The sequence below is a fragment of the Gymnoscopelus microlampas genome (assembly GCF_963454915.1).
Source record: "Gymnoscopelus microlampas genome assembly, chromosome: 4".
Lineage (NCBI taxonomy): Eukaryota > Metazoa > Chordata > Actinopteri > Myctophiformes > Myctophidae > Gymnoscopelus > Gymnoscopelus microlampas.
Genome location: NC_139941.1, coordinates 45,646,711 through 45,671,263, shown reverse-complemented (window position 1 = coordinate 45,671,263; position 24,553 = coordinate 45,646,711). Strand labels below are relative to the sequence as shown.

Genomic DNA, 24,553 nt, shown 5'->3' with positions numbered 1-24,553 from the left:
GGTTCATTCAGGGAATCGGGCGGCATCTCAGGTCCTTATGCTGCGTTCACACTGGCAGCGACAAAGATACAGGCTACAGTTCATTTTCAACAGAAGCCAGCGACATGAAGATACAACGAGCTACAACAGCTACAAAGCTACAAAAAAAAGTTGAGCTGGTTTCAACTTCAGCTACAAAGATACAAAGCTACAAACACGTACGCTGTGTAGCTTTGTATCTTTGTATCTTTTGTATCTACCGGTGTGAACGCGGCATTATTATTCTCTGTTCTAGCTCCTCTATCCTCACTCAAACTGGGACTAGAAGTCGGTCCGCCATTTTGCCACTCGTGTCGAGGATTTAATTCAAGGACCTGAGACGCGGGCTCAGCTGATTGGTCCACTCTTTAGCACGCAAACCAATCACCTTTCACATGTCCTAGATGTCAAGCTACAGTACATGACATGTACTGCATCCTCGTGAGCTTTGCTCTCTCTCTCTGCTCTCATGCTGCTGATCTGTGCGATATGAGAGTCAGATCCGCCTGTTTAGATCTGTCCAATTATGGTTGTGCAGCAGCGAGCCATGAAAGCAGCCAAACTAACAAACTATTGCCCTTACTCTGCTAGGTACAAAGCTTCCACCGAGTTTGTACCTAGCAGATTCATAAAGCTGTATGGGAAGGGACTTGTTTTTAATACTCTTCAGCAGTTATGTGGAATGGGTTACCTGCAGGCCATAGTCCTCCATAAAGAGCTGGCTGAATAGCAGCTGCACCTAACCATCAATTAGTTGAGTTGTAACAGGTTCCATTTACAGTACCCACGTTTTTACCTTTACTTATTTTACTTGTCTAGTACGTTGACATTGTATGAATGTATTTTATTGATTTCACTTGTCTCTGTTACACCCCCCCACCCCCCAAAACAACAACAACAACAACAACAACAACAACAACAACAACAGCAACAACAACAAAACATGGCACTCAAAGCACCACATTGGTAATAGTGATAATGTTTTATCCTTTTCATATATATGTACAAATATACATATGGCATGTATTTTTTCCAATACCTGGCATCCTATTATGTCATTATAGGCAAAATGTGTAAAACGTTGTTAGAAAATTACAGAAATTGTGAACTTGTGAGTTTGCAGATTCTAGCTATTGCTTAAAGTATGAAATAGTGTTGGTTAATAAACATAATGATACTAATAGGCTACGGTAGGTGAGTAGAGCTGTATCAAACTGCACTTGGCACTGACCAGGAAGGAGCAGAGGAAGATGAAGGAGACAAAGTAGAAGTAGGCAAAGTCACTGCCGCACTCCTTCCCGTGGGTTCCTGAGCGCTCGTCGCACGCCCTGTGACTCAAACACGACAGCATGATCTCGTGCCACGCCTCGCCCGTGGCGCTCCTGACCCACCAACAGACGGTTAGATGAGAGGAAATGGACAGAGATAAACGGACAGACAGACAGACAGACAGACAGACAGAGAGACACTTATTACATTAAAGGTAGTGTGTATACCAGTGATACCTTTTGAACATGCACAAAACCTTTTCAGATGAGGGGGCCTGCGGCCAAATACATATCATTTTGGGGGTCTTTGGCGTGAAAAAGTTTTATTTAGAAGGCATTTGTAGAATCGGCCTCAGGCCTTAATGGGTTAAGAAGAATACAATACAGTGTAGCAGAACAGTGGAGGCTGGGGAGATGTTCACCGTTATAATACCTTGTTCTTTCTTCCTGTTACAAATCAACATCCTGGTCTCCAGAGGGCTGCGTGCTTCACTGACTGACTGGCTGACTGACTGGCATGTGTGTGTGTGTGTGTGTGTGTGTGTGTGTGTGTGTGTGTGTGTGTGTGTGTGTGTGTGTGTGTGTGTGTGTGTGTGTGCGTGTCATTTTCTGCACTCCTTACTGCTAACTACATAATTCAGCGGGATCATAAAATATGAAACAGAATCACAGCTGGATATCAGTGGTCCAGGAAAATTACTTTTCCATAGAGCAGTACTTCTCAACCATTTTCTTGTCACATTTCACCCCAAAATTGATGCATAATTAAGCCGCAGACCCCCCCTTTGAAAGAATGTGGTGCCAAGGACCCCTCATAAGAGAGGATCTTAGCTGTTAGATTTGATTAATTACAGAAACTACAACAGTCTAACTAATTAACCACTTTCAACCTGGCATCCCTATTTTGTGCAAGCAGATCTACAAGCTTGTAGATCAGCTATCTTCGCTATTTTTTAAATAGTTACGTAAGTGGTTAAACTGTACATCATGCCCTCGAGGACCCCCTGGGGGTCCCCGGACCCCACTTTGAGAATCACTGCCATAGACCCAGAGCAAATGAGGACACAGCAGCTGCCCTTTTTAAATGATGCAGTGAATCACTATAGCAACCTGCCCTTCAAACTGATAGGACGCTGTCCACATGTTTAATGTTCATCGCACTTATTGTAACCTTACAATCTGGATGAGGGCCTGCTAAATGCCAGAATTATTAATTGTTTAAATACCCAACATCTCTAAGTTATGAAGTAAACTATGAAGTGTGTGTGTGTGTGTGTGTGTGTGTGTGTGTGTGTGTGCGTGCGTGCGTGCGTGCGTGCGTGCGTGCGTGCGTGCGTGCGTGCGTGCGTGCGTGCGTGCGTGCGTGTGTTTGCGTGCGCGCGTGTACTTGTATTACTGTACTTGTGAGGGCCAAACTCCCCCCTCAAGTGTAGTAGAATTTGAGAAATAGGCATTGTGAGGAGTCTCAGGACCGTTCCGTTTGTTGTGACATCTGAGTTGTTTTTATGGTTTAAAAAAGATTTGTAGAGTTGTGCGCTCTTCAGACGGGTAGCGACAGACGCTCCTAGTAATTCATTTTCAGTGAGAGACGAGTGGGCAGGTAGGGAGGGAGGCGCCGGGCCAATCTGACATTGGCACATCTGGCACTCTCTTTCTAGGTGACGTACAACATTGGTTCTCATAGTGGGGTCCGGGGACCCCCAGGGGTCCTTGGGGGGGTACCAGGGGGTCCCCAGCTAAACTAGTTAATATGGCGTCACAATCATTTTAACCACTTTAACCATATTTTATACTTTGGCTATTCAAAAATAGCAGATATACAAGCTCATAGCGTGGCACAGAGTGCCGTGCTATGAGCTTGTAGATCTGCTATTTTAGAAAAATCCTGGCACAATATTTTTCCGCAGCCAAAAAAAAAACTCATCATTTTGGGGGTCCTTGACATGAAAGAGTTTGAGAACCACTGACGGACAAGGCAATGTTTTGACACAGTTGAAGCAGGCAGGCGTAGATCGTCCGCTATGTCCTCGCGGAGGTATGTCTGTGTGTGTGTGTATTCACATGATAAGTGCAATACAACCTCGCTGATCCAATCGAGAACAGGTTGGAGTTAGGGTTAGGATTAGGCCTTTAGAGGTTAGGTTTAAGGGTTATGGTTTGAGGTATGCCTGATTTACAGTCGAGTGCCAGTATCGAGCACCAAAAATAGTAGATTTACTGTAGGTGAATGGTAAACCATAGTAAACCAGTGCGTACCTGAACAGCAGCATGAGGGCCTGAAAGAACGTGCGGAAGTTGTTGTGGTGATTGATCTCTGTGTCCTCGTTAAGTTCAATGTTTCCGAACACCTGAGGGACGATAACACGAAGGGAAGAGATAGAGGAAAGGGGATATTTATTGTCTGATAAAAGAGTTTCAGTCCAAAATGTTGCATAATAATTGATTTTGTATAATGATTAAGTTTATCATTAAAGGCACTGTAAGTGATAGCCTTTGGTTAAAACAAAACTTTTTTGTTAAAAAGTAAAAGCTCTATATTCATATTTTAGTAGTCCTATAGTAATCATTGCTTCAGAGTGTTTGTTCAGTAACAGGGCTCTCTCCATCTCCACAGCTCTTCAGTCAAAAGAAAATACATCTTCAGGTTGGGATACTAGTTTTATCCATTCAGATGACAGAACCCCACAAAGATAATTCATCAGCTTTGTGTTCAAATGTAGTCACAGCTCATATCTGTTTCATCACGTCCAATTTCACGTTATCCTGTAACCTGTATGAGTTCCGTTCACCAGACATGAATATTTATTTTCTGTTTACTAAAGAGCTGGAGAGAAATGATTACTATGGGAATATAGAGCTATTAAACACTTATTTTAACAAACAATATCACAACACCTTTAAAAATTGCAGGTGTAAAATACATAGGATCCAATATGTAAAAGAGTTGGTTGTGTAATACCGAAACCAACAAACATATGGTGCAGGTGAAACAGAAAGAACTGCTTTGTTTTGGCAAAGTGCTAGATATTTCCATTTGGAATAAGACTCTTCACAGTGACAGCACAACATCTATAATTTTTTAGGTTCCCAGTAAATATGGTGCCACCGTATGGTGACAGGAAAGTCGAGAGGCACCACCCACCTGCATCCCAATGATGGCATAAATGAAGAACAGCATAGCAATCAGCAGGCAGACATAGGGTAGAGCCTGAAGGAGAAAAACAAACCAAAACGGGAACCAAAACACCTTTAATTATTCATATCTAGTCGCAGCGACTCCAGGTGTTGTGTGGTTGTGCAGCCGTGTGTGTGTGTGTGTGTGTGTGTGTGTGTGTGTGTGTGTGTGTGTGCGCACGCGCGCGTGTGTAGCTGTTTACTTATTTACATCCCCATTAGCTACTGTATTGTAACAGTAGCTAATCATCTTGGAGTCCCTATTAGCATTTTTACTAATATTCATACTCTCAATAAGACTCAATACTTAACATAACCACTACAAAACAACCAACAGCAATGCAAACCTGTCTTATACATACGGTAGCTCTGCATAATAATTATATCTCTAGAATAAATGAGTAAATAAATCATTTAACAATTAACTCCATTCCTCTAAATCATGAATAAAAGTAGGATGGATAGCTCTATAGATCCATTGGTATCACTAATGTTCAGTGATTTGGAAGTCATTTGAACAGGTTACAGGTTACAGGTTGAATTATGTATGCTTTATTACTTTATAGTAGCTTATATTTGTTTGTCCCCAGACACATTATTCTAATGGGCAATCTTCAGAGGGCCTTTTGCTGTTACAGTACCTCTGTGTGTAGAACTAGTTTAAAAGGATCCCTGGCTAATAAGCCTTATATGCCTTAATATATTATAATTGTCCTCTATAACTAAAATTAAAAAATGTAAACACCTTGCATAGGGGTGTGCCGATACACTAATTTCACGAAACGATACGATACGATATTTGGCTCACAACTTCGATACGATTTCGATACGATACGATACGCACTTTTTTTATTATGAAAATATATTGAGGAGAAAGAAAGAAAATGCAAACAAATAATTCTGTTTTTGCATTATTCAGACATGCAAACTTGTAGCTTTTCAGCTACAATAGCCGTTTTGAATCCAAATAGTATGACACCTGACCCGAAAAAAAAACATGTTGTCACTCTTTTCACTTTGGGGCCGTTTGCATGCCTGATTATTATGATTGTAAGAAAAAAAAACGATATTTTTTTTCCCCAAAACGATACATATCGTCGCGAAAACGTATCGCGATATATCGCGGGACGATATATCGGCACACCCCTAACCTTGCATATTTTATTTATTTTGAAAACAGTTCATCTTTTACTCAAGGGGGACAACGCTCGTCGCAAGTTGATGATGTGGTCCAGCCTTGTAGAATGTGTGGAATGCATTAATGTTTAAACACTGCATTATATTGATAGTTTGAACATTTCAAATACCCATTTAAAATATACTAATATCCGAAAAATGACTGAAATGAGTCGTGGCGACTGGGACATCCATGCATGTGTGTGTGTGTGTGTGTGTGTGTGTGTGTGTGTGTGTGTGTGTGTGTGTGTGTGTGTGTGTGTGTGGCGTGCGTGGCGTGCGTGCGTGCGTGCGTGCGTGCGTGCGTGCGTGCGTGCGTGCGTGCGTGCGTGCGTGCGTGCGTGCGTGCGTGCGTGCGTGCGTGCGTGCGTGCGTGTGAATGGGTCACCTTGAAGGACTGGACAAAGGTCCAGAGGAGGATGCGGATGGTGTAGCCCTGCCTCAGCAGCTTGATGAGGCGAGCGGCTCTGAACAGCCTCAGGAAGCTCAGGTTCAACAGACGGTCCGCCTGAACGCCGCAAAGAACACCAGTCAATCAACCACTATATTATACTATAACAACAACTAATTCAACAAGCTCAGGAAACTAAACGCCATTTAATCATGTCACATTGGAGAATTATTCTTATTATCCTTTTCCGCAAATCTGAGTCAGTTAGTTAGTTCATGATTTAACATAAGAGTTAAACATACAGAACAATAAAGGCAACAAGATAAGCCGAAGCTTATCATGCCCACATTATAGCTATTTAAATTCATTGTCACAATAGAAAAAAAGAAACAAACGAGCAAAATAAAGAAAACCAAGTACCAGCAAAGCTGCAAGTCTTACACACCAGAACAAACCAAACCAAACGAAAATAAATGAAAAGTAAAGGTAGTCACATCCTACGACACAGGTTCACGGAAGCATGCCAGTTCTTGTGGTGTTTATGTAGTGTTCTACCAAAAACAAGTCCAGTACAATCAATACTTCTGTAAATTAAATGATCCATAACAGCAGGTGAAGTCACTCACCGTAGTCTAACAGTGACATTTTGGAGCAGGTGACGGTAACATTAGTGAGGACAATGGGACAACAGACAGACGGACAGACAGACAGACAGACAGACAGACAGACAGACAGACAGACAGACAGACAGACAGACAGACAGACAATAGATGGACAGACAGACAGACAAAGAGACAAAGACAGAAAGAATCAGAATAAAGTGTAAGACAGAGAGGAGGAAGAAGACACGGTGAGGAACAGTAAAACACACTTAAAGCAGTTAGGTCACCTGTAACAAACACTTGACTGGCTACAAACACGGTAACAATGTTTCCATCCATTGGACATTTGGATGGAAAACAAAAAGGAAATGCATTCCTATCAGTTGGACAGAATAACGTCTGTGTCGGGTGGAAACCTTCCAACTGTTACTTTTCAGGATTCAAATTGCCGCAGCGTTTCGAGCTTGCAGATCTGCTGCTTTTGATGCTTTTCTTTGACGCTGTAGTATGATCAAGTAGGGCGTCAATTTACGAAAAAACGCAAAAAGTTAGAATATATGGAGATAAGAGGTTTCTGCCTGACAGCAACGATAAATAGAACACCTGATGGAAGAATGTCAGAGAAGAGAGAAGAAGAAAAAGACTTCACAAGAAATAAATAAATATATATTTGAAGAATGGATTACTATTGGGAAATGTTGCTTCATCATTTGACAATTATTTTACACATGCATGTCATGATGTCATGACGTTTTTGCAAAAATGCTTTAACTTTTTTTTCCCTCTTAAAAAATTGCAAAAACAGCAGATCTACAAGCTCACAATGCATCACATCCTGATGTGTGGGCAGTGTGTAGATCGGCTATTTTCGCTATTTGTCGAACAAGGAAGTATAATAGGGCTTAAGTGGTTACTTATTGTAAGTCGCTTTGGATAAAAGCGTCTGCTAAATTACTGTAATGTAATGTAATGTTAAAAGGATCCCTGGCTAATAAGCCAAATGTGCCTTAATACATTATAATTGCCCTCTATAACTAAAATAAAAAATGGTGAACACCTTAAACATTTCATTTATTTTAGAAGTTCATCTTTTTCGGAAGCGGGACAACACCCGTCGCAGGTTGATGATGTCATTTGTCCATGTGTGGTCCAGCCCTATAGAATGTATATTTGAAAAAATATTGTTTTGATGTTCATATTAATCATATTAAAAGGAAGTATTAAGTTGTTTTTTTATTAGGACATGCTAATAACATTCCATAGGGCTGGACCACACATGGACAAATGACATCATCAACTTGTGACGGGAGTTGTCCCCCCTTAGTAAAAGATTAACCACTTCTAAAATAACTAAACTATTTAAGGTGTTTTTAATCCTACATTTTAGGGCAATTATAATGCATCAAGGCATATTTGGCTTATTAGCCAGGGATCATTTGACTACTTCAGACGTAACCATAGCTAGGTACTATAGTGGTGCTGAACACAACCCAGGAGTGTGTTCCAATAAACTGCCACCTTAAGACGTCCCTAGATGAATCCCTAAGCTGCATTCAAAGAAAGCATCTCTCCTCAGATCCTGTATCAGGCCTCAGGGATAGATCGATACCATCAACACAACTACCCCCCCCACCCCCCCCATCCCTTTTCTACTCGTCTGAATTATCAGGCTCACTGGCCCACTGCCAAGACTGCTTTGCTGATATGGCTAGTTAGCATGTCTGCACAAAGCTTGTGTACAGGGCTTTTGTTGTATCAGCAGTCTGGGCTATGTTTATCTCTCTCTCTGTGTGTGTGTGTGTGTGTGTGTGTGTGTGTGTGTGTGTGTGTGTGTGTGTGTGTGTGTGTGTGTGTGTGTGTGTGTGTGTGTGTGTGTGCGCATGCGTGCGTGCGTGCGTGCGTGCGTGCGTGCGTGCGTGCGTGCGTGCGTGCGTGCGTGCGTGCGTGCGTGCGTGCGTGCGTGCGTGCGTGTGTGCCTGCCTGCCTACCTGTGTGTGTGTGTCAGGCTCTCTGTCATTATCATAGATGAAATTGTAGCATGCCATACAAGGTGAATGCTAAGTACACGGTGGGGACTTACTTTGATTTCAGTGACCAGGATGTCAGTGATGCTCCCCAGCACGGTTACAAAGTCAAACACATTCCAGGCATCTTTCAGATAATTCTGGGGGAGGGAATGGAAATGATTCATGCTTACAGTATATCAGTGAAGTCGATTTCTCAGTACATTAACATGAATCGAATATATTGAATTGAATATAGACAATTGAATATTTGAAGTTACTGAATTGTAAGTCTGAAAAAAAAAACAGTTAAAACTTGACCCACTAGAGGGCCAAAGGCGATGATCTTGAGGATGCATTCCAGAGAGAAGAGGGCAGTGAACACGATGTTGAGATTCCTCAGCAGGGCCTCATAGAAATCAGGAGCTCCGTGGAACTGAGGAGTAACAGAGAACACGCCTTTATCTTTAACATCATTTTCACCCAACATACTGTAGTCGTTGCCGTGTCCCCCCCATTTGTACAGCGTCCCCGTTGATACAGGGGAGTAGCCTGGCATGGCCAGACTAATATCACAGCGTAGATATTAGTCTGGAATCTCTGTGTAGAACCTGCATTTCCGAGGGGCAAATTCAAAAATTGCCTCTGGTGATAAACCCACCCTATATTTGCATACTGGGCCCTGATTGGTCCCTCACAACTTTGGAGGGAGAGAAATACCATCTCTATTGAGAGGGGCCAGACCTAATCTGCCAAGGGCAATTTTTCTTTTTGCAATGGCAGATTTGTCTGGAACCAGGCTAACAGGGGAGGGTAGACAACCACATGCGTCCTCCGATACACATGGAGTCTACTCACCAGTCGCTTCTTTTCCCCTGACAGTGGAGGAGTCTCATCGGGAGAGCACAACTTGTGTGGAAGTTCACGCTAGTATCTCCCCTAGTTCCCCTTCCCCTCTGAACAGGTGCCCTGACCAGCCAGCAGGACTAGGACACTGCCATTGACGTCCATAAGATTTCTTTTCGCAGATTGCGTTTTTTGGTGAAAACAAGCCATATTCAACTGCTGATAACTAAAGAACAGAAGGTCGCGGTTACAATCTTTATTTTCCAGATGATAGAAGAGACCCTCGTCCTCCCCCCCAGACATCTGTTGTTTACATCGTCTTTGAAAAAAACATTTCTATGGGTCTCGGAGGATTAATAAAATAGCTGGCGGTGGCGGTTGAATTAATTCATTAATTCCTGGCAGTCAATGTGTTAAGAGCTTGCAGTTGGAGCACCCGGTAGTGGGCGAGTGTTTTCCTCTATGCCACCCAAGATGCCCCAGACGATAAATGATTACTGCTGTTGTTCATTGTATGGACAGTTTTAGTTTCTACTCAAAGTCCAAATCCAGTTAAAAACATACTGTATGTGAACACACCCAACATGTAGATGGAAACAATGACAGAACATTATATATCGAGGCCTTCTTTTTTTTTACCTTCATCATGAGCACCACTGTGTTGACTGCAATCATGCTCATGATAGAGTACTCAAACGGACCCGAGACCACGAACTTCCACATCCTGTACTGGAACGACTGGGTGTTCTCTGGCATGTAGCGCGTCAGTGGCTTGGCGTTGATGGCAAAGTCGATACAGGCCCTCTGCAACAACACAGGTGTAACACAGAAGGGAATTAGTTATTAGTTATTTGAAGCAACGGCACACCAGCATCTGTTTAGTTCGGACATCGTTGCAATTACCTCTATCCATTGGGAGAGACTATCTATCAATCACACTCACCCAACCGTAAAACAACATAATCATCATCAGCAGGCTATTTGTCAACACCATCATTCCTCTCAATGGAATAAACGTTTTTTTAATCACAATTTCAAGTACAGAGTAATCTCTGATGAATACTATGCTGCTCTGAAATTTCAATGAGCTTGTAGATCGTCTATTTTCAAATAGCCAACATTTTAATAGGGCTGAAGTGGTTAATGTATGTTTTGTAATAATAATCCAAATCCACAAAGTGACTACCGGTAGTTACTAAAGTTTTCTAATAATTGTAGGGGAGTAAAAAGGACAATATTTGAATGTATTTTATTTTGTAAGTTTGGGAGCCAGAGTCCCTTCCCACAAATGTAATGGAGTCGAAAAAGTACAATATTTGTCTTTGAAATGTAGTGGAGAGGAAGTCAAGTATTAAAAAAAAGTAAAGTACAGATACTCAAAATATTTATTTATAAGTACAGTACTCAAGTAAACGTAAGGTCGACCACTGGGTGACAATAAAAGTGTCCAGAGAGGTTGAGAGAGGACACACATGTGGTTTTAACGGAACGGATGGATGAAAACAGTCGGTATAGAGACGAGGCTGAATGGAATGGAATGACAGGCTGGGAATGGGACTGACGGATGGATGGATAGATATAGATGGATAAAACCACAGGTGAATGAACAAATGGCAGGAGGAGAGACAAATGAATTCCCTCCACCACAGTTTGTTTCTCCTGGCTCCAGCTGTCAGAGGCAGCTCCTTAAACATACGAGCGCAGAGATTTATGTGTGTGGTTGAACGGGCCACTCTGGGCCGTCTAATGGGGTCCTGGTGGAGAGATCGGGCAGGAACGGTTCACTGGCTTTGTTTTTCTGTCCACAGAGCCTGGCGCCCAGTGGTGTTAAGTAACTAAGTACATTTACTCAAGTACTGTACTTTAAATTCCCACCCAGTGCCAGCATTTTTAAAGATTTTTTAAGATTTTTTAACCATTTTTTAAGTAGTCACAAAATATTTTCTGTGATCACCATCCTCACGGTGATCCCCTCATTACACACAGGAGTCTCGTAGAAAAAAAATAATCTAAATGGTCTGGCTTCAGTTAGATGATAGCTAGGGATCAAATGGACCCTTACGGGTCTGAAACTTTACTTATAGTTACTTTTTAGATTTAAAATGTTATTACTGAACATACATTAACCACTTAAGCCCTATATATATTTCGGCTATTTGAAAATAGCCGATCTACAAGCTCACAACGTGAGCTTGTAGATCTGCTATTTTTCAAAAGATTTGTATACATTTTGAAAACTTGAAATGGGACATTCTGCATAATGAGAACTTTTACTAGTATATATTTTGATGCCAAAACCTTTGTACTTTTACTAAAGTAAATTCTGAATACCAGACTTTTACTTAACAGAGTATTTCTACATTGCGGTATTGATACTTTTACTCAAGTAAAGAAAATGTGAGTACTTCTTCCACCACTGCAGATAACAACAGCCTGGCTGTGATCTCTGTACCTCGTTCTTCTCCAAGCTGCACTCAGACATGGCCTTGTCTCCCTGCTCTTGGAAGGTGATGATGATGAGGGCCACGAAGATGTTGACAAAGAAAAAAGGAAAGACCACAAAGTAGACCACGTAGAAGATGGAGATCTCGATTCGGTACCCCGGACTGGGACCCTGGTCCTCGAAGGTAGCATCCACCGAGTGCTTCAGGACTCTGGACACAAGACACACAGCAGCACATCAAAGGTGAGGAGGGGGGTGAAATACATCAATCATTTGTTACTCTTATTTGTTACTCTTAGCCAGAGTGACTTACAGTAACCTTGAACCATAGTGTCGCGATTCTGGTGGCGAACATTTGGCATAAAGAATCAGTGTTGATTTTGACAGCAAATTTTGATTTAGTTTTAGTCATAGCCTTTTGAATAAAATTCCATTTAGTGTTAGTCATGTTTTAGTCATCTGAAATATTTTTGTTTTTGTCGACTAAATATCATAACATTTTAGTCGGCTAAATCTACAGTTGATTTAGTCGACTAAAATGTATTTTGGCGGGCCTTGATGGCGTCGCAATGGCTGATTTTACACTTGGTTGCATGCTGAAAATAGCCGAGCTTATATATCAGCTTATATATCTGCTATTTTCAGAGCGCAACACACGAATAGTTTTCGTCAGTGACAAACATTTTTCGTCATAGTTTTCGTCGACGAAATCAACACTGTAAAGAACCAATCTACACGCTCACCACGTGTCTCGTTGCAACACTTTTGTGAGCTTGTAGGTCGGCTACTTTTGGCAAAGATATTTAGTGTAGAGTGAAAACATCAGGAAGAGTTTATTTGGTTAAGTGAGTAAGTGCAGTAAATGACTTTAGTGAGCAGGAAGGTATTCAAGTGTCATTCTTAGGGACACTTTGACTGAACTCATCTTTGATGTGGGAATGACAACTGTAACCTTTCAGTTTCAGGTTGGTTCCAAACCACTATGCTACTTGATCACAATTCCTATCCACTCTTAACTCTTTGACTGCCAGAGTATTTTCATAAAGTACTCCCCCAGTGCCAGCGATTTTCGTGTTTTTTTTGTTGTTATTTTGTAATCAAATTGTCAAATAGTTTGTCTTTCTGCGTTTTTAAACACATACTGTACCACAGATCGGCCATCAGAGAGCAATAGATTGACACCACAATCACTCGCTGACTCGTTCGACCCCCTCCGCACGGCTCAAACAGTGTATACATCATAAACCGGATGTGACGTTTTCGACAATTTTTGATCGGCCTTAAATACGATGTGATACACGACGCCGATGACTGATCGTCACCCAGACTATAGAAAATAGAAGTAGAGCTCTCCGTTTTTTATACCGTGTGAAAAAACATGTTTTTCCCTATTCTGGCCGAAAATGACCGGGGAAAAAAATTAGAACCGGAAACGGAATCTGCGTCATGAAACCGGAACCCAGTGAGTCTGAAGGAATCAGGAAGCGAAAGTGATGATAAAAAATAAACAGAATAGCGTGATCACAGTAAAAAGTAAAAACTCGGGATTTCTCGTTCTGGCAGGGAGGGTATTCAGAAAAAACTCGGGATAACTCGGGGCTTGGGACTGAGAGAGTTAAATGTCGAAAAATCGGAAAAAATGCAATGGCAATAACAAGCTTATGCTTATGATCTTGTGATGTTTAGGAAAAGCACAAAAAAAGTGTTTCCACTCAATCTACAAGATTCAGACTGTATCTTTAAGAATACAACCTCACATATTCTTTGCCCGTAAAAAGATAGGTAATTAAAAGAGTTTTAAAAAAAAATGTAATTGGCATGACCGTTAACATTCAGCGTGAGTGTTGCAAATATAAAGCGGCCTTTTCATTAACAGCACTAATACAGACCTTACTGCACAGAGTGGACCACTTAAACCTCCAGGTTATGAGATGTGATCAGTATTTAATAGCCTTTCAGCCCTGACTCAACAAATCCTTAAACGATAATGTTTATATGGCATCGGCACATTATCTAATAATGGACTTGAACTGCAACATGGCATCGCCTTAACATCGCATTAACATCGCCTATTAAGAGCAGCAGGTGTCCCAGTGTGGTTAAGGAGACCATACAATAACTGAGAGGTCACAGGTTGAAGAATCCCTATACAACTACTACATGTATCCATCAGCACAGGCCTGCGTCTGCACAGGGCACACACAATAGAAATGGCAGTATTTCTATTTTGTATAGGTTATTCAATAAACCAAATAGCCGATCTAAAAGCTCACCACGCGTTGCATCGCAATGCACTGTGAGCTTGTACATCTGCTATTTTTGAGTGGTGCCAACCACTCCTACATTTGACTTTGTCCGTGTGTCCGTATGTCCGTCCGTCCGTATGTCCGCCCGTCCGTATGTCCGTCCGTCCGTATGTCCGTCCATATGTTTGAGCACGGCTGATTGGTCAAGCTTCACGTGACAATATGTTGTCACGTGTCACGTGACAACATATTGTTGCTGATTGTTGCGGATGCAACCAGTTACACTTTCAAAGGCACCACTGTCTTCACACTGGGTGTGATTTTTTTAAAGAAGTAAAAGTGAATGTGGTTATGCGTGTCTGTGCCGTGGGTTCTTTCAAATATTTAACCATTACACGTGAAAAGTATTAAGACGAGCTTGCGACTAAATAACAACTACATTGTATCCATTGGAACACAGGGTTTTTTTCTTCATTTTTTATTTTTAAATAAAGTTAACCATGTGGACATACTGTACAGTACAATGTTATTCCGGCTGACAGCGACGACATGATAAATCATAGCCGACTACAGTGGGACTGCCACAACGTACTGGCAGCCCCAGGGCTTTTCTTCAAGTCTAGGAGGAGGCAGCGGCTCTTAGGTTTACCCTGCATCTCACCCAGACGATATGCTGTATGACGCCTGTCGTCTCTGGGCTCAGGACCAACACATTTTCGTGCAACACTCTTGTATTATGAAATAGGGCATTAATTTTACAAAAAAAGACAGTATGGAAATATGAAGATACAAGATTTCTGCATGGTTGCCAGGCCTCATACTGTAGCAGTGACACTGAGGGAAAACTTGTCGCTTCAGTAGTTTGTGGTTATAATAACATTTTGTCACTACTGAATATTTCACCCATCCAACCTGGCGTCCCTATTTTGAAATTATAGGGGAACATTTTCAACGAAAAAATTCAAAAGCCTTTTTTGTTTCTTGAAAAGTGAAAATAGCAGATATACAAGCTCACACTGACAAGATCGGCTACTTCTCGCCGTGCGAAAATCTGCAAAAGCATAAAATAGGGTTAAATTCGTTTTGACCTTGCTACTGGGAGTTGTTTCACATCTATATTAAATTAAAGATTAAACATGAACAAAATGAAGGATCTAATCTGCTTTCGGGGGGAACTGTACCATGTCAACGTTACTTTAATGACACTACTGTTGCATCCACTGCGAGTAAAACATCCTACAGTACGCTCTGGTGACGCAGGTTATAATCCAGTATGCTGTCAAATGAACCGTATAATGAGCCTCTGTATTGGTGAGAGATGTTCAGAATATGCAGCAGTTTGCATGGAATGCAACAAAGCAAACAGAGCAAACAGAGCTGCTACCTTTAAACGCATTTTAAATCTGAGGCTAAATCTGAGTGACTGCAAAAGATTGCTGATGAAGCAAAATAAAATCTCATCAGTGAACCATTTTTGTTTGGCCAAAACTGCGATGTGTTGTGCACTTGTAGATTTTCGGTAAGCGACATGCTTCCATAGAACCTTGGTTCTCAAAGTGGGGTCCGGGGACTGTGGGCAAAATCTTATTCAACGATAACAAAATATTCTAAATGTTGGGTCTGAGAGGTTAAATCTCATCAAATGGTGATCCGTGGCTCAAATGCCTAATAAATAATGGACCTTGATATGAAAAGGGTTGAAAACCACTGCCTTATGGGGGTCTATTTCATTCCATTCCCTATAAAATCGAGTTGTCAAATCATTTATTATAATTCATGCTTACAGGGAATGAATGAAATGAGAAAGAGCCTTCGCCAAATATGCTTAAATATGTATGCTCAATATAGTTATGCTCAATAAATATAGTTATTCAATCCAAGAGTTGTCTGACTGAACTTAGATCAATCGTGGCGAGTGCAGAACTTTAATCTCTGAGTCCCTAGACTGAAAGAACGAGCCCAATCGATGGTCTTGAAGGGCGGAGCCAAACCCAGGCGCTGGATTCCAGCGCCTGGGTTTGGAGCACTCTGATTGGTTAGGAGATAACAAGGTCCTAAGACCAGTGTTCGAGCAAGGTTCTCCCAGGCTTTTTTTCTTTTGAAACAAAAAAAAAGGCATGGGTTTCCGAGGCTACTGAGTCCCTGGCCAGCCCTCCCCCAGTGGAGACGATGAAGATGTATTATTATTATTATTATTATTATTATTTAACCATGAGTTGTGTCCTTACGTTGGCCAGCCCTCCCCAGTGGAGACGGTGAAGAGGGTGAGGAAGGCCCACAGAACGTTGTCGTAGTGGAACTCGTATTTCTTCCACTCGCGGGGCATGGCGGCCACCTCGTCCTTGTCGTAGTCCAGGAACTGCCCTCTGGAGGAAGGAGGAGAGCAGAGGAAAAATAGGATACAGTCACTGTCCATTGACTGTACTGTACACACTGCACGTGTATATTAGCCATATGCTGTACAGTACCCACATATGGATTATATTTATGTCAGATAGAGTGCAGATAGATAGATTTGACTTTTACGACTTTAAAAAAAGTTTAAGTATAATAATCAAGAGGGGTTTATTTGTGCTTCACTCATACAGGTGCAAGCAGCGAAATGTTGGAATGTTTAAGTCTTGGTTAAGACGGCCGAACTACTGCTGTTAAAATACGATAGTCTGTTATAGGTTAATATGAGTAATTGCTTCTGTGCTGGATTTATTATACTATTAAGTTTATAAAATAATGCATAATTACCAAACAGACAGAGAGAGAAAGAGAGAGAGAGCCATGGCCATTCAATGATGTATTATTTTATACTATAATAAAGCCAGCAGAGAAGCAATTATTCATATTAACCTATAACAGACTATGGTATTTAAACAGTTTGGCCGTCTGCATCTATTTATAAACTCTTTGGATAGAGTCAGCAGAGAAGCAATTATTAACCTACAGTATATAACAGACTAGCGCATTTTAACAGCAACAGTTGACAAACTGTTGCACAAGACGGCCGTGTCCATCAGATATACAGACAGAGACTTACCCCCAATCCAACCCTTGATGCTGAGTGCCAAGCAGGGAGGCATTGGGTAGCATTTTTATAGTCTTTGGTAAGACTCGGCTGAGGATTGAAGGCTGACCTCCCTATCTCAGGGCAGATACTCTAATCACAAGGCCACTGCGCTGATGCTTATACTGCTGTGCTGTGCTGCTATAATACCTGAATGTTCCAATAGGGATCAATGAAGGTCTGTCTGTCTGTCTGTCTGTCTGTCTGTCTGTCTGTCTGTCTGTCTCTCTATTAGTTATTGCTTTGGGAATTCTGATGAGGCTCTGTAATAATCAAAAAGCGATTAGAATCAAAGCAGCTTCTGGACTTCTGGCCCATTGAGACCTGTTGTAACCTATACATCTTTATGGCTTTCAATCTGGGAAAGCATCATTTCATGTTTCCATCTGCTACAGGGGCTGAGAAGTTTTTCAGGAAAGGATTTAGAAGGCGCTTTTTGAATCGGCCTCAGGTCTAAATGGGCTACTCTAGGTACTAGGCAGGACACTGTAATTGTTGTTTTAGTCCCCCCGTGTTTTTATGATGTAAAGTTGTTTTTATTTTTTTATAGCTGTGCACAGTGACAGATAATCACCACGGAATCATGTGATTCTTTTCTGTAAGAATGCACATTTCTAGAAGTTTGTTAAAGGAGAACAAACTAGTGATATATTTTTTCTTAAAAGGATCCCTGTCTAATAAGCCAAATATGCCTTAACACATTATAATTGCCCTCTATACAAAATGTAAAATAAAAAACACCTTAAATATTATATTTATTTTAGAAATAGTTAATCTTTCACATGCATTCCATAAATTCCATTGGTCTAGCCAGGCCTCTGTGATCTTATCTTTTATTGAGACACAGGACGCTAATAGGGGAGACACTTGGAAAATGTACTTGATCTAGCCAGGTCTAGGTCAAGATCCTATAGAGCAGGGGTTCTCAAACTTCTTTAAACCACGACCCCATATCATTTTTGGCAGGCGTCTCAACCATCCTTATCTCTGGTCACAAGAATGTTATGTAAGCAGTATTAAAGCACCAACCTGCAGTCTTTCTCCAGGCCCTTGGACTCGTCGGTGCAGTAGAAGAACTTGCCCTTGAAGAGCTGCACGGCAATGACGGCGAATATGAACATGAAGAGCAGGTAGACGATGAGGATGTTGAGCACGTTCTTCAGGGAGTTGACCACGCAGTCAAACACCGCCTGGATACACATGCACGCAAACGCAGCACACGCACACACACACACACACACACGCACACGCACACGCACACGCACACACACACACACACACACACACACACACACACACACACATAAACGGTCAACCATGTTGTGCATAGATGCATCAAACATATTCACATATTCACTTTTTTTTTTTTTTTTTTTAATAAATAATAATTAAGCAAAAATGTTGATATTATCAAACTTAAATATCAAACAATATCTACAACTCCAAAAAGGATGTGCGCGTATTTAATTCAGTCTGACCAGGAGCAGGGATAATATAATGACCAGAAGGGGCGGATATCAAAAGCAGAGGCAGAAGAATGGAACCAAATGGACCCATCCATTTGTTTTCATTTGTACACTCTCAAATTAAATTAACCCTGAGGATTTTACAGTGTAGATTGGGGTCCCAGAGAGATACAAAAAAAAGAAAATAGTATCAAATGGGGGTCCAATGGACTAATACCTATCAACCTGGGGGTCTTTGGAATCAAAATATGCTTAAAACGCCACTTTTGTTAACCACTTGAACCCCCAGCATCCCTATTCTGGGGGGAACGAGTATAGAGGTTTGAAGTGGTACTGAATTTGCGGCTCAACAAAAGCTAATTAATCCTAGTGTATGAAGGAGGACAATTTCACGATACATTTAAATCTCTGCGATACGATTATGCAAAAAAAAAATGCCCTTGGCAGATTTGGTCTGTCACCGCTCAGTTGGATTTCACTCCCTCCGAAGTAGCGAGGGACCAATCAGTGCCCAGTATGCAAATATGAGGCGGGTTTTTCACCGGGCATTTCTTTTAATCCGCCCCTTGGAAATGCAGGTTCCATACAGAGATTCCAGACTAATATCTTCACAGTGTATATTAGTCTGGCCATGCCAGGCTAGGCCAAGGACAGTGTCATAAAAGCGTGATAAAAAGCGTCTGCTAAATGACTGTAATGTAATGTAATGTAAGGTCATGCAGTGTGGTTGAGAAGCCAGACAGAACCTTGAGCTTGGGCAGACGTTTGATGGTCTTCAACGGCCGCAGCACACGCAGGACCCTCAGAGACTTGATGGTGCTGATGTCCTTCCCTTTGCTCCCCCTGTGCAACGCAAAAACACCATTACACCATGGAATTATGATCATGATTATGATGGAACTGAGATTGTGTAAAATAAAAAGCCTTTATTTAACCCATTAAGCACTGTGAGCTTGTATATCTATATTTTTGAATAGTCAAAGTATAAAATCCAAAATGACACAGGATGCTGTCCCGGTTTTAATGGGTTAAACAGTTGATATACATAACAAAATGTGCCAATTCACAGCTTGTCCTACTATTTAGCCAAATTGAAGACAAAGAAAAGGCAGGAATTTTGTAGATCTACACTTTTGTTAGATGCTAGCGCATCAAAGCACAATAGCATAGCCAAAGCTGGCAATTCAATTACCGTTAACACAAAACATTCTAAATATAAATGGTAGGCCTATATACCTAAAAAAAAGTGTTATAGACCTAATAGCCATGAGCAAGCTAGAATTCTACCTAGGAGTGAAAACCAAATGAGAACTATTATAGTATTACTTTTAAAGCAAAACAGCGGTTTCTTTTTAATAAATGATTAAACAATGTTTGTAAACCAGTCTTGATGAGTGTAATGTACAGTAATAAGTTACAAAGCATATGTAGGACATTATGTTGAACATTGACGTTACCAGGCACTACACACTTATTTACATTACAAATGAATTAGTCGACTCACAATTACAGTAGTGACATGCCTCTCCAAACCATTCATCTAAGCAATTCATGTAATCCTGGATTACATGAGCTAGTCGGACAGAAATCTACATATTAACCACTTAAACCCATGTGTCACTATCCTGGGCATGTCATAGTAGCCGAACATTCAGCGAAAATAGCCTATCTACAAGCTCACAACGCAATGCAACGCAACACGTCGGGAGCTTGTAGGTCGTCTATTTACAGCAAAGATATTTTGGTGTGGAGGGAAAAAGGAGGGGACCAAGTATAGACCCCTGGGGTCAACGAAGTATATACAGTAGGGTTTAAGTGGTAAATGCATGCAAATGATGTGGTTATTCCACAGCAAGTTGTTATTGTTGTTTTCTACGGGAGCTACATTTCGACACTTTTTCTCCATGCAAATGAGAACAGGATGAAGGAAAGGTGGTGTGGTTGTACTTCGAGGGCTCCTGAACATAAAGTACAGAGCTTTGAATGGGTGTGCTGATCTCCTGAGACCAAGTTGCCTTTGGAAGGAATGTACATCGACTTTTTGGAAAATAAGCAGCACCAAAAAAGAAAAGAATACTTCTGACTTTGAAAAATAAAAAATGAAAATAAAAATGTCCTATTTCTTAGTTGTTCATCAATCTATCATTGTGTGACGAAAACTATAACTGGGTCCACTGTTCAGTCGATTATTTAGTTATACATATACATAACATTTCTTTTATACAGAAGCTAGCGTATAGCTTTGAAAGCAAAAGCACCTGATAATACCACATAAATACAGCAAAATGAATACCGAACACAGTCACACAATGGTAAATTGATCTAACAGCTTATTAGCCCAAAAGTCAACCCATTCCTTTCAGAGTGTCAAATTGTATTAGCAAATACCACTGAAACACTAGATGGCTGAGGTTCACCACATCAGGACAATTCATATCATGTCTAATAACTCATTTTTGCTTTGCATTCATGGCCTGATATTCTATACCAAACATTTTTCTTTACTGCACCAAATAGTTTCTCCTTGCAAACATTTACAGCCTGTTTTTTTTTGTAGGCTTTGTAGGGAACCTGTTCTCATTTCAGACTGCAAGGTTCAGACTACTTCCACCCAAGTAGCCTGGAAAGAACTCCAAAAAAGTAGTAGTTGACTCCTTTCTGATCATGCTACAACAGCCGCAGTTAAGCTCCTTCAGCCAGACCAACGATCCAAGATCAGAACGCATGTTTGCAGAACTGTATGCATTCAGGACAAACGTTTCTATTCAACAAACTGTAATCAGCTGTACAAAAGAAACCAAGACGTTTCTTTTTCAGAGGGAACCAAAGCTGTTTTCATACACACTTCGCTTCTAGCCTATACGCTTATCATACGATAGAAACAATGCGCTTTCAACTGGGAAAAGCAGCTGAAGATTTTCAGTTGAATGTACATTTTTGTTTGATGAAGTAGTAAGATACTGCAAGCCCAACCACTTGTACCCCAATATCCATATTCTGGCGGGAACGTTAGCCAAAAATAGCTGATCAACAAGCCCACGTGTTGTGAGCTTGTAGATCAGCTATTTCTAGCAAAGAGATTTGGTGTAGACTGAAAAAAGCAGTCCAAGTTTAGAAGGTTTAAGTGGTTAAGAATTTCTATTTGTTATTTCTTTCATCCTGCACAGTCCAGTCCAATTTTGTGAGCTTTAAATACCTCTCCCCCAAAAATGCAAACCACAGAACTGAAACTCCAATTTGGGATGCCACTGAGCATAAAACGCCAATAAAATAAAGCTAAATTGGGTTACAAGAATGCAAAACAAATATTCTGTTGGCTAGCAGTTGACACTGAATGGACCATCATAATAACATGAATTCATGGATTGGACGGTTGCTCCCCATTCAACCAGGACGGTGAGACAGGATAGAAGAAGGAACTAAGGATAATACGTTTCATACAAAGAGGGAACCTTTTTGTATTTCCCCTAACAGAATTTAATTAAAATGTCCTGCTTCCCATATGAAAGTGTTATATACACTTGTGCTGAATCAGCACTTCAGAGAACTATGAAAAAGGAGCAATATAACGACAAACAGACAGATGTGCACCGAATAAAATCGAACGATTTCACAGGCTGTGGCGTGCTGCCAAAAGAAGACTTACTTACGATCCACTTTTTTTCTTGATTGAGATAAAAATAGAAGAATAAAGTTTTGATTTGACTCGCTTATAGCTACAAGGTCACTGCAACATTATGAAATGACATTACTTATCAAAACAAAACAGTGCCAATGAAAAAGAGGCCGTTAATGAATAGTGCAAACAGTTATCACCGGAGATGATTATGTTTCACTACAGCATCTGCATGTCGTTATCCATATGTGCTCTGGGACTAAATATAACAACATTATACACTTATTGCTTATTAGAGTGTACCTATGGTACGGTACCAGCTGTATCCGACCAAATGAGTGATCAGTCATTGCATGATCACATACACCAACTTTTAAGTAGGCCAGTAACGCCATAAAATTTACAAAAAGCGAGGTCAACGAGAGAATGATTCAATTGGCCCACAACAGCCACAGAACCACATACTGTAGCATCAGTAAACCTTTTTTTCTGATCACAACAACTGTCTGTTTTCTGCCTTCCAGTGGCATCCACCCAGACATCATTTCATACTTATACAACCCAACTGTAAAAGTTGTGGGGTATTCCCAAACATCATGGCAACCATGTGATGAATCATATTATGGTTCCTGTCTTCTCCTCTCTCTCTCTCTCTCTCTCTCTCTCTATCTATGGCCCCCCGGGCCCCTTGCTACTAACAGCTACATGCAGGAAGTTTCATGCTCTGATGCACATTAGTCTAGCATGCGGCATAATAGGGCCTGGTGCTCTTTATGTCAGGCTCTCACACAGTTACACGGGGGTAAAACCCCACAAGATATTCTGATAGCTTTCAAAGAACCCACGAATATGTTGAAGGGGAAAAAAAGTAAAAAAGGCAATGTGACATGTACTGTAGCCTGTCATTGGGAGTGGATCACAGTTCTGGCACTTTACAGATGTGACAAAACTCCGGGGCATTTAAATTGATAATGTGGACATCAGGCTGGGCATCACACAACTGTTCATCATCTTTCTGGAATGGAACAAAGATACCACCCCCTAAAAAGTAAAAGATCTATCATCTACCGCCTCAACACTACACTATTTTTATACCCCTACACACTATCATTTTTTTGTGTTGAAAGGTTTTGGTTGCAGATAAGGAGTTGCATTTGAAAGCTATCGGACTATCATTTGAAAAGGTTCCTGTTGTGTTGAAAATACATTTGATTCAGTGAATGATGCTTTTCTTTCATCATAAACAATAGATGAAACTATTCTAAGCTGAAGAAGAATGAGAGATAGAGGGGGGCAGAATTGGGACAAAAGGCATGGGGTTGGGGGGTGCGAGGGTGGTGGTGGTGGGGTTAGATGGGGCATAGAGGGGGGGTAGGGGTAGGGGATCCCCACCTGGTCAAACCTTGTTGCGATCTAATAGGGGGGAAACAGTGATAAAACACAAGGCACAGCACAGTTATGGACCCTTCCCACACACACACACACACATACGCGCTTACACACACGGACACGCACACGCACACGCACACACACACGTACACACACACACACACACACACGTACACACACACACACACACACACAGTAAAATCACAGGCAGCGGACAGGCGGACACAGCAAAATGAAGAACACAATTTGCATCAATTGACAAAACACAACACGACAAAACCGTTTTTGAGTTCTGTGAATAAAAATAGATGTACACTTATGTGGAGCAGATATTTTGTTAATTGGCAGCAGATGATTGGGGGAAACTGAATGCCAAAGTAGAGATCGGACTAGCTTTGGCCATAATGAACAGATAATTAAGAGTGGCTGGAAGACGAATGTGCCTGTCATTAGATAGTAGCCTATCTCTGTCTGCCGTATTACTTGTGGAACTTCAGACAAGATATTGTACAGTACGCTGCTTAAACGTTCAGGCTTGAACACGAATAGTAAAAGACAGTAATATGGGGTTTAATAAGCAAACTGCTGACAAGACAGAATAAAATGACCGTCTTGGCTGCAGATTCTTCCATAGACAAGAATCTGCGGCCAATACTGTACATCGATGGTTCTCAACCTTATATGGACCAGGGCTCACTTGAAAACCCTCAAAAGGCTGAGAATCACCGCTGTACATCACCAACTATACTATATGACATCTTGAGAGTTATAACACATACAGGTCAATGGAGACGTGGCACAGCAATACACATGAATGAAATGACAGTATGGTCATAGAGCAGTCAACCATAAAACCT

General features: G+C 41.2%; 1 protein-coding gene across 1 annotated transcript in view; it reads right to left on the bottom strand.

Moving 5' to 3' along the window:
• The window catches only part of cacna1ba (calcium channel, voltage-dependent, N type, alpha 1B subunit, a), a gene marked incomplete at its 3' end in the record, with an annotated part of 165,251 nt that overhangs the window by 19,604 nt on the left and 121,094 nt on the right, over positions 1-24,553 (bottom strand). Inside the window, 11 exon segments of the mRNA XM_084056021.1 lie at positions 1,250-1,400; positions 3,543-3,634; positions 4,429-4,494; positions 6,025-6,144; positions 8,710-8,793; positions 8,958-9,068; positions 10,118-10,282; positions 11,931-12,132; positions 16,396-16,533; positions 18,255-18,415; positions 19,438-19,591. Coding sequence (XP_083912147.1) covers positions 1,250-1,400; positions 3,543-3,634; positions 4,429-4,494; positions 6,025-6,144; positions 8,710-8,793; positions 8,958-9,068; positions 10,118-10,282; positions 11,931-12,132; positions 16,396-16,533; positions 18,255-18,415; positions 19,438-19,591 — 1,444 coding nt within the window.